Source organism: Alexandromys fortis, unplaced genomic scaffold, assembly GCF_014885135.2.
Source record: "Alexandromys fortis isolate MF-2015 unplaced genomic scaffold, M_Fortis_MF-2015_v1.1 scaffold_370, whole genome shotgun sequence".
NCBI classification, from domain to species: domain Eukaryota; kingdom Metazoa; phylum Chordata; class Mammalia; order Rodentia; family Cricetidae; genus Alexandromys; species Alexandromys fortis.
In genome coordinates, this window is record NW_026068242.1 from 258,451 (window position 1) to 268,834 (window position 10,384).

The 10,384-nt window shown below is 50.9% G+C and overlaps 1 protein-coding gene across 1 annotated transcript in view; it reads right to left on the reverse strand.

The window, feature by feature from the left end:
* Window positions 1-100: 100 nt before the first annotated feature.
* The window catches only part of Actl6b (actin like 6B), a 15,569-nt gene continuing 5,285 nt past the window's right edge, over window positions 101-10,384 (reverse strand). Inside the window, exons 5-14 of the mRNA XM_050131158.1 lie at window positions 6,147-6,244; window positions 4,783-4,877; window positions 4,609-4,715; window positions 3,503-3,592; window positions 3,268-3,329; window positions 2,660-2,774; window positions 2,433-2,513; window positions 2,240-2,335; window positions 1,968-2,054; window positions 101-181 (exon numbers count right to left, since the gene is read on the reverse strand). Of these exons, the coding sequence (XP_049987115.1) occupies window positions 101-181; window positions 1,968-2,054; window positions 2,240-2,335; window positions 2,433-2,513; window positions 2,660-2,774; window positions 3,268-3,329; window positions 3,503-3,592; window positions 4,609-4,715; window positions 4,783-4,877; window positions 6,147-6,244 (912 nt within the window). The remainder of the gene's footprint in view (window positions 182-1,967; window positions 2,055-2,239; window positions 2,336-2,432; window positions 2,514-2,659; window positions 2,775-3,267; window positions 3,330-3,502; window positions 3,593-4,608; window positions 4,716-4,782; window positions 4,878-6,146; window positions 6,245-10,384) is intronic.

A 10,384-nucleotide genomic window follows, 5' to 3' on the forward strand; every position in this document is an offset into this window, starting at 1 on the left:
CTTTGGGAGGCCTGGCTGGTAGAACGCCCCTCTGGCATCCGTCTCCCCACAACGCTGTGGAGGGGGTGGGTGAGTATTTGCGGAGGGGGAGGGGTCGACCTCAGGGGCACTTCCGCTCCACGCACTGCTTCCCGCCCTCTTCGTATTCCTGCTTGGAGATCCACATCTGCTGGAACGTGCCCTGGGAGAAAGCGGCCACATAAGCTGTCAGGATAGCCCTGGCGTCACCCCTCTACACCCCCACGCCCGTTCTTCCTCCTTACCTGCATGCATCTCTCGCCTACATCCCTCCTCCTTCCTGGGAGTAATTTTAGGCAGCTCTAGCATGCAGGAGCTACATCTCCAGCCCCTCACTGGGGGATTCCAGGCAGGGGCTCTCCCACTGAGCACAACCTAGCCCCTTGCTGGGGGACTAAACATTCTTGGTTCGTATGTATATGTGCCTGTCTTTGCATGTGCAGTGACTGGCCTACATGTACATATGGAGGACACCTTGGTGTCAGTCCTTCCCACTTTGAGGCAGGGTCTCTCCTTTGTCACTCTGTTTGGAGGCTAGATGACCTGTCAGCTTCCGGAGCCGCTCCTATCTCCTCCCATTTTGCGATAAGAGCGCAGAGATTATAGACAAATGCTCTCACTCTGTCCTACTGAGCCATCTTCTCCGCCCTGACTTTTATTTTGACGAAGGGTCTCACTGAGTTTTCACAGATGGCTGCTCTGCTTCCATCTGAACGGTGGTGTCTCCAGCTCACAGAGTAGACTTCTGGGGTGACCTCATTCGTCCCTGCCACTCCTGGGTCAGACACCCAGCTGTCTCTTGGCTACTTCCTGCTGCATACCCTTGACCTTAAACTTTCTATACCCATAACGGAACTCACCGTCTTCCTGTAGGCTTTGCCCAGATCTATTCTCCTTTGGTCTTGCCTCACCCCCCCCTTCCCCTACTGTCCCCTCCCCTCCCTCCCCTTTCTTCCTCTATCTTGCCATCCTTTTCCGTTACCGCCCTCCCCCTTCCTTTCCCGTTACCCGTTACTTCCCTCCCCGTCCATTCTTTTTCCGTTCTCTTTCCCCTTCTATTCCCATCCCCCAGCCCCCCTCTCTTTCTTTCAACAGGCTCTCATACAGCAAGGCTGGCCTTGAACTCTGTGTAGCTGAGAACATGAATTCTATCCCCCAAACCCACATTAAAACAAAACAAAACAAAAACAAAAACCAAAAAACCCTGGGCATCCCCAGCACTAGGGAGGCAGAGACAGGCACATCCCTGAGGCTCACTCTGCGTAGTCCCCTTGGTCATGCCACAGATCCCAGGACATACCACGGGAAGATTCATGCGTGACACACTGTTGTCACTGAACCACTCTTCTATCCCAAATTCCAGGATGTCCCCGCTGCTCACTGCTGACCATGGCTGCCTCACCAAAACCATATCCTCACCAATCTCTCTGCCTTCAGTCCCTCTGCTTCCCAATTTGTACCCCAAGGAGGCCCCCAGACTTTGGGGAGCACTCATTGATTGCACTCTCTCCAAAAACATTTTTTTTCTTTTTCAGGGCTGGGGTTATGTCTCAGTCATTAAAGTGCTGGCTTTACAAGCACAAGGACCCGAGTTCGGTCTCCAGAACCCCTGTAAAAAGTGTCTGTGCTATAATCCCGGTGGCAGGGTATGGGACAGGATTCGAGTCTACTGGGTAGCCAGCCTAGTTGAATCGGTGACTTCTGGAACAGTGAGGGTCTCAGCCTCGACAAACGAGGTGGAAGGCACCTGAGGAATGACAGGCTAGTTTGTTCTCTAACAATAGGGCCTTGCTATGTAGGCCAGGCTAGCTTGAGCTTGAAATCCTCCCGCCTCGGCCTCTCTACTGCTGGGATTACAGGTGTGACTAGGTACGTGTTGTTGAATAAAATGGACAACCTTCAGGGTCTTCTCTCCAAATACTCAGTGGCGTGCCCCTTCCCTCTCTCACCAGTGAGGCCAAGATGGAGCCCCCGATCCAGGGGCTGAACTTGCGCTCCATGGTGCTGTTGCTGGCGATGAGCTTCAGCCGCATGCTCTGGTGGGGGAAAGGGGATTGGGGAAAACGGGCTTCTAGATCCTGGGGACGGACAAGGTAGGCAGGAGGAAGCCACAGAGGCAGGGCTCTGAGCATTCCCATGTAGGGGAATCAGGAGGGATTTGGGGTTCGAAGAGCTAAGCCAGGGTTGGAATCCAGGTGCCCTGAGTGGGGTGGGCTCTTACCGGTGGGGTCTTCTGGGAAAGCTCCCGATTAAGCCTGTCTGTGAAGCCCTGGAGCAGAGTGTTCCCGCCAGTGACAATGACGCTGCCGTAGAGACCCTGGGAGCAGAGAGAAGGGTGAGCCTGAGGATAGCATCCTTCCCTTTCCCCAGGTTAGCCCTCGGCCCCTTCACCCAGCCTTAGGTCCTGGTCTCACCGGGCGAATGTCAATGTCACACATGCCGATGCTGGTGGTAACCACGTGGCCCACTCCTAGCATGGTGTTCCCAGACAGGCCCTGCGGACAAAGGTGATGTGAACTCTGGGGACTCTGCCTCCATTTCACCCAAACCCCTGTCATCCTTCCCAGACTCCCCCGCCACACCTCTGGATTCAAGATTCCAGCTAGCCCCACCCCAACCAGCACCCAGCACCCAGCCAAACCTTCACATTGGAAGGATCAAACAGGCCCTCAGGGATCCGAAGTCTCTCAGCGCCGTAGTCTGTGTTGTAGCCATTGGGCATTTCATAGTGCACGGTAGGCATTTGTGCGGCCACCCTGCCCAAGAGAGAAGCAAGGCTGCCTGGCGTGCTCTGGCAGGCCTGCTAGGTGGGCACTCGAGAGGCTCCCATGAACCACAGTTCTGCCCCTCCCCATCTTTGGGGCATCTCATATAGCCCAGGCATGCCTCCAACTCAGTAAGTGGCAGAGGCTGGCCCTGAGCTCTTCTTCCTCCTGTCTCTGACTCCCAAGTCCTGGGTATCAAGCTTGTACCACCAAGATCTGTAGATGTGATGCTGAGGATGCAACCTGGAGCTTTGTATGTACCAGGTAACCTGAGCTATAATCCCAGCGCCCCTCCCCCGCCTTGCATGTACCAGGCAAACTGAGCTACACTCCCAGTGCCCCTCCCCTTGCTCTGTAAGCCAGGCTGACCTGGGACTCTCCATCCTCCTGCCTCGGCCTTTCTGAGTGCTGATATTACAGGAACTTCAGTATGCCCAGTACCAGTTGTGCCCCCTTTCCCTCCCTAGTGCGCAGTTCTACTCACTGCTCATCGTAAGGGGAGTCCGACACCTGCAGCACAGAGGCCTGGAAGTCTTGGATCACCTCCTGGGAAGCAGGGAGGGGTGAGGTCTGGTTGCCCCCTGTCTCCATCTCGAGCCCCCGTTTCCCCAGCTCCAGTCCACCCACGGTCATGCCCTCCCCTCCTCTAGAGATGCAGTGGAGGACCAGGGGCTGCGGGGGGGGGGGAGGCAGGGGGCTTTTCTCAGCTGCAGCCTCACATTGCACATGTAGTTATGCCAGGACTTGGAGACTTGAGGTAGCTTCTCCTTCTTCTTCCAGTTTGGGGGAGCTCCTTCCCGCACAGGCTCCTGTGAGGACACAGTCTTTGAGCGTCCTTCCCCAGCTGGCCCTCCTCCAGCCCATTGGCACATCTGCCTCCCTAGCAGCTGCCCGCCCTCTCTGCAGCTGACTAGCGACTAGCCGTGAGGGGACAGAGACAGGGAAGTGAAGGTAGGGAGAAGCACACAGTACAGACGTGCTCAGAAGGACCTGCCTGCATCGCATCGGGGCTAGGGAGGGAGCTCAGGGGGTAGAACACTTGCCCAGCCTGCAGGAAGCTCTGGGTTCCAGCCCCAGCCCCAGCACTGAGGAGGGAGAGGTGGAAGGACTGAGAATTCAGAATCATCCTCGGTCACATGGTGAGTTTGAGGCCAACCTGGGCTATGTGAGATCCCACCTCAAAACACTGGTTGATGGAGCTTTCCTTCCTCATCCGGGATGCTTTTAAATGATGCTCTGGGCCTCGTGGCTCTTCCCTGGCAGAGGAATGACTCCAACCTGGGGTTTTATTTTTGGTTCAGATGTTTTGTTTTTGAGATGGGATTCATGTCATCGAAGCAGGCCTTCATACAGCCAAGATTGATGTGGTGCTGGGATTCAAGTCAAGACTCCTTCCATGCCAAGGCTTTGCTAACTGAACCACATCCCTGGTTCCTGTTTGTCTGTTTGTTTCCTTTCTGAGAGAGAATGACTAGTGTAGCTCAGGCTGGCCTCCCTTGGTCAGTTCCCAAGGCTGACTTTGAACTCCTGACCCTCCTGCCTCCACCTCTCCAGCTTTAGTTAGGATTATCAATGTGCTTCGCCACATCCGACTCAAGAATTTGGATTTGCCAGACTCTAGAGCCCACCCCACTGGCCCTCACACATCTGCTGTCAGCTGACTGCATGGCCTCAGCCACGACTTGAATTTCCCAATTTCCAGAAAAAGTGGAACTGGATCCTCTGGGGAACTTGCTCCACTATCTTGTGGGTCAGGGGACCGATGGGTATATAAGGCCAATGCCAGGGCTGTCGATGGCGTCTCTGGGCGCAGCAGAGGGCCTACCTTAGCTGCGATCATGTAAGGAGGGATGATATCGATAGCCATCTCCTGGAAGAGCTCCCGGCACTGCATGGAGATGAAGTCCCCAGCCAGGGGAGACTTGACAATGCCTGAAAGAAGAGGCGGCGTCAGAGCCCGGCTTCCCCAGGCCGCCCTGGAGCCCCCACAAGGTCCTACCTTGCTGGAGGACATAGCCATCGTGTACTGGGATGGCTGTCGTATGGGTGGCCCCACTGTCCAGCACCAGGCCTGTGGAACGTCCATTTGCAAAGCTGCCATGGGATGGGTCAAAGAGACAGTAGCAGACAGTGAGAGAGTCTAGACTTGGGTCAGGCCTTGGTCTCTCTCTGTTTCCTTGGGGTAAAGTCAATCCTAGTCTGTAAATACTGCCTTTGATTTACTTTTATTCTCTTTTTTCAGTTTTTTTTTGCATATGGGTACGTGTGTGTGTACACACATGTGCACATGTACATGTGTGTGTTTATGCAGAGGCCCAAGGTTCATGTCAAGAGTCATCCTTGGTCACTCTTCCACCTTATTCGTTCGGGAAAGTGCTCTCAATTAAATTCAGAGCTTCCTGATGTGGCTACTCTTGCTGGCTGCCACCTCCTGAGGCTGTATTTACGAGACTGTGTCATCATGCCCACCAGGCATATATGTGGGTTTCTGAGAACCCAAACTCTGGTCTTCATATTTGAGTGGTAATTGCTTTAACGGCTGAGCTGTCCCATGTGGGTACTGGAAATCAAACCCAGGTCCCCTACAGGAGCAGCATGTACTCTCAACTGCCAAGCCATTGCTCCAGCCCCCCAACCCCCCCCCCCCACACACTTGTCTCACTATGTAGTCCAGTCTAGCCTGGAACTCATTATGTAGCTCAGACTGGCCTTAAACTAAAGACAATCATCCTGCCTTGGTCTCCCAAGTGCTGGAATTACAGGTCTGTATTTCCTAATCCAGTTTCCGTGGAGCTGGGGACCAGGGCCTCAAACATGGTAGGCCAACAGGGCCATATTCCTAAACCCCTTGTTCTTGGTTTCAGTAGCACAGGCCTTGAATATTCATCTCATTAAGCCGTCTGTTACTGGGGTTCCAGGTGAATGTGGTCCTGTGTCCTCTGGACTCCTTGAACTGAGGTTCCTGTCACCCCATACCTAGCACAGAGTTCAGTGTACCACTGATTCTGAAAAAAAAAAAAAAAAAACGATGGCCCAAACTGGTCATTTGGGAAGAAGCCACCTCCATGCCACGTCCTTTCCCTCTGTGTCCAGTCCCAGCGAGTCCCTGATGTTTACTTGGCCCAACTCCTCCTGCTGAGATTGACCTATGGAATAGGGAAGGGCCTTTGACCTGTTCCCCTCCCCACAGCCCCAAGCCTTTAGCCTATGGGGCTTTCCGCACTAGTAAGGTACCGAGACGTGTCTTCCCACCCAAGATAGTGATCTCCAGGGAACCAGGCCCAGCACCACACCGCTCAGCTCATCTCACACACACCCCACCCTGGCCCTCCACCCAGCAGAGCTGGTCCAGCCATAGGATACGCGGTGAGCACAGCTGTCTTGCATAAGAAGAAGGCAGGAATGTTGTACTGCTCAAACATCAGCTCCGTCAACTTCTCCCGCTTGGCCCGAGTGTTCCACTGTGGAGAGAGCACAGGGGTGGAGGAGAGCAGATGGAGGCCCTGCCAGAGTGTCGTGTGCGTGTCCGTGTGAGTGTGTGTATGCATATGTGCACAGGCATGTCCAGCAACAGATACGATCATAGGAACAAACACACATATACAGACGTCCCCACACAGTATGTGTGTAAACTGATACACATGGAGTCCCAGATACAAACACGCACAGAGATGGAAACACTCCCAGACACACATTTCACAATACATATGCAAACCTACAGACACACATGCATGGACATAAATATATACACACAGCTTAGGCTAGGAAACAGGTCAGGGACCTTGGTCCACATACAACTTTACAAGGTAAGACTGTAAGGAACTTTATCGGATTGCTGTTTGTCGTTCTGGGATTACAACCAGTGGCCTGGTGCATACAAGATAAGCACTGTATGATTGACAGTGGCCTCAGCCCTCTTTTGTTTCATACTTTATTTTGACACAAGATCTAGCTGTGTAGCCCAAACTTGCTTCAAATTGTTGCTCTTCTTGTTAGGGTCTTCCAAGTGTTGGTGTGACAGGTACACCCCACCAAGCCTGGCTAAGAATGTGATTTTCCCATTGATTTATTATTTACCCCAATATTCCCATTATTATCTATTCCAATATTTATTATTTATTTAGTGTGTGCATGTGTGCGTGCATCTGTCTGTCCGTCTGTGCATATGCATGGGGAGGCCAGAAGCAGAACAAGGTGTCCTCCTCAACTTCTCTCCACCTTAGGTTTTGAGGCAAGGGCTCTCATCGAACTTGGAACGCACCAATTCTGCTAGGCTTGCTAACTAGCAAACCCCAGGGATTCTCTCATCTCATCTCCCCAGAGCTGGGGTTACAGGGCTCTGTTGCTGCACTCAGCTTTTTACATGGGTGCTGCGGATTGAAGTCAGGTCCTCACGCTTCTGGGGCAAACACTTCACCAACCGAGCCACCTCCCTGGTTTTTGTTTGTTGGTTGGTTTTCAGACAAAGCCCAGGGTGGCCTTGAACTTGATACTTAGTTGAGGACGTTCTTGACCTTTTGCTCCTCCTGCCTCCACCTCCTGGGAACTGGGATTGTGGATTGTGGGCGTGCAGTTTTTGTGGTGCCAGGAGTGGAAGCCACAGTCTCTTGCATGCTAACCCAGTCTCTACCAACTGAGCTACAGCCCTGGTCACGCACAGGAGTTCTGGACAGGGCTGGATCCGGAGTCTCCGTCTTTCCCTGCCCTCCACACCTCAGCTGCTTCCAGGCTTCCACCCCCATCCTAATTACCTCAGACGCCAGGCTGCAGGAGAAGATGGTTTCTGGGGAACAACGGGAGACTGGATACAAATATCTAATTTTCCACCTCCCAAGATCCCAGCGAAAACAGAGCCATTTTTAAAAGACAGAAACCTACAAAAGCCACCAAGCACAGGGAGAGATGCGCCACTAGGGAAATGCAAATCCGGCGTCATTAGGCACTGGAGAAATGCTAATCAGGAGCATAATGAGGTCCTGCTTCGCACCTACACAGGCAATGTTGGTAATTAAAACCCAGAAAGGCGGGGCTGCTGAGGCGGCCCAGCTGGTGAAAGTGCTTGCTGCCAAGCCCGGTGGCCTGAGTTCAATCCCCAGGATTCACATTGGGGGGATGGAGAACCCATTCCTACAAGCTGCCCTCTGACCCCCACGTGTGTGCCGAGGCATGCAGGTGCCAACAGACATACACAATACACAAATAAATGTACACACACACACACACACACACACACACACACACCCGTGCAAAAACTAGAAAGCAGCAAGCTATTGAGGAATTGGAAAGTTCTCATTTCTAGTAGGGCTGTAAAAGGGTTCAGCCATTGCAGAATGTAGTTGTTGGTCCCTTAAAATATACAATAGAGAAGCTCCACAAGACCCAGTGAGTCCAGTCCTGGTTATATCCACAAAAGAAATGAAAACAAAAGGATCATTTGATAAGCACACTTGCTGCTCTTGCTGAGGATACAGATTTGCTTCCCAGCACAAATGTGGAGGTTCACAACGATCTATAGGGATCCTACAGAGGCTCACGACAATCTATAGGGATCCTATGGACACACACAATGATCTATAGGGATCCTATGGAGGCTCACGATGATCTATAGGGATCCTATGGACACACACAATGATCTGTAGGGATCCTATGGAGGCTCACAACTATCTATAGGGATCTTATGCTCTCTCTCCTACCATCCACAGGCCCCAGGCACCCCCATGACACACACACATACATGTAGGCTAAAGGCTAATAACAGATAAAATAAGACAAACAATCTTTTTTTAAAAATGCACACAAGTACTAGAGGAAATCTTGGCACGCAAGTGCCAATAGCAACACCTTTCCCAAGAACTGGAGGATGGACACGCGAATGGGTGACTGGTTATGTAAACTGCAGTTTGTCTTTAAAGGGGAATGATATTGACCCACAACAAAAATAAAATGCTGTTAAGTATTACGGCATGGATAACATAAAAATATGCCAAGTAAACAAACACAGGTGCATGCAGTAGACATGCAGCTCCATGGTAGAAGGCATGCTTAGCACGCCAGCCTCTTAGCATCAATCTCCTCCCCAGGAGAACAGTGACACAAAAGTCATACTGTGTGATTCTATCAACCATCCTGAGCAGCTATCTGTAGAGGGACAGACGCATCCGGGTGTGGCGGTACATTCCTGTAATCCCAGCACTGAGGAAACTGAGGCAGGAGGAGAGTGACTTTGGGCCTAACTCAGGTTACATAATGAGTTCCAGATCATACAGCAAACTATTTAAGTAATACGTCCCTAAACTGTTTATCAGATTCTATGTCCTTGGGCTGTTGTCCACTCAAGCTCCCTAGTTGATTCTTCAAAGAGTCAATCTGAGGGTCCCTGAACTGGTGGGACCCTTGACAAACATCATACTGAGAACTGAGCGATACCATGGATTTTGAGAACCCCCCACCCCTTGCCTTCACGAGGATCCAAGAAACAGGCAACCAGAGACATCTCTGGAAGAGAAGTAGGTAACAGTGACATCACATTAAAAACGGGCTGGAGAGATGGCTCAGCTGTTAAGAGCATCTGCTGCTCTTGCAGAGGACCCAAGTTTGGTTCCCAGAACCTGCATGGGACAGCTCACAGCTATAACTCCAGCTCCAGGAGATTTGATGTCTTCTGGGTTCCATGGGAATTTGTACACACGTGAGCCTACCCAGACATGGACACATTTGCATACATATGATTTAAAAATAATATAAATAATCTTATAAATAAAACAAATATTTTTAAAATCAAAATAATAAATAAGCCGGGCAGGGCTGGAGAGATGGCTCAGTGGTTAAGAGCACAGCCTGCTCTTCCAAAGGTCCTGAGTTCAATTCCCAGCAACCACATGGTGACTCACAACCGTCTGTAACGAGGTCTTGTACCCTCTTCTGGCCTGCAGGCATACATGTAGACAGAATATTGTATACATAATAAGTAAATAAATATTGTTTAAAAAAAATAAATGAGCCGGGCAGTGGTAGCAAACGCTTTTAGTCCCAGCACTCGGGAGGTAGAGGTTAGTGGATCTTTGTGAGTTCAAGGCCAGTCTGATCTACAGAGTGAGTTCTAGGACAGCCAGGCCTGTTACACACTGAAACGCTGTCCCAAAAAAACAAATTAATAACAACAGCAACAACAACAATAAATTAAATAATTAAAATGTAATTTAGGGATGGAGGGTTAGTTCAGCACTTGTTGTTCTTGCAGGGGACCTGGGTCCAATTCCTAGTACTCTCATGGCAGCTCACAACCAGTGGTAACTCCAGTCTCAGGGGATCTGACACCTTCTTCTGACCTCCAAGGACACCAGGCACACATGTGATACACAGACATACATGCATGCATACATACATACAAAACACTCATACACATAATTTTTAAAAATCTAAAATTTTCCAATTTAATTAAAAAATTTATAAAAATGCCAAAACAGAGATTTCCCTCAAAAGCTTCCTGTCAAACAGTCCCATAGCAAAGAACACAGAGAGCCCCATTCTCCTTACACAGGAATTCTCTCTCTCTCTCTTTTTTAACGTACCACTTTTAAACAAAAACAGGCAAGCCACTT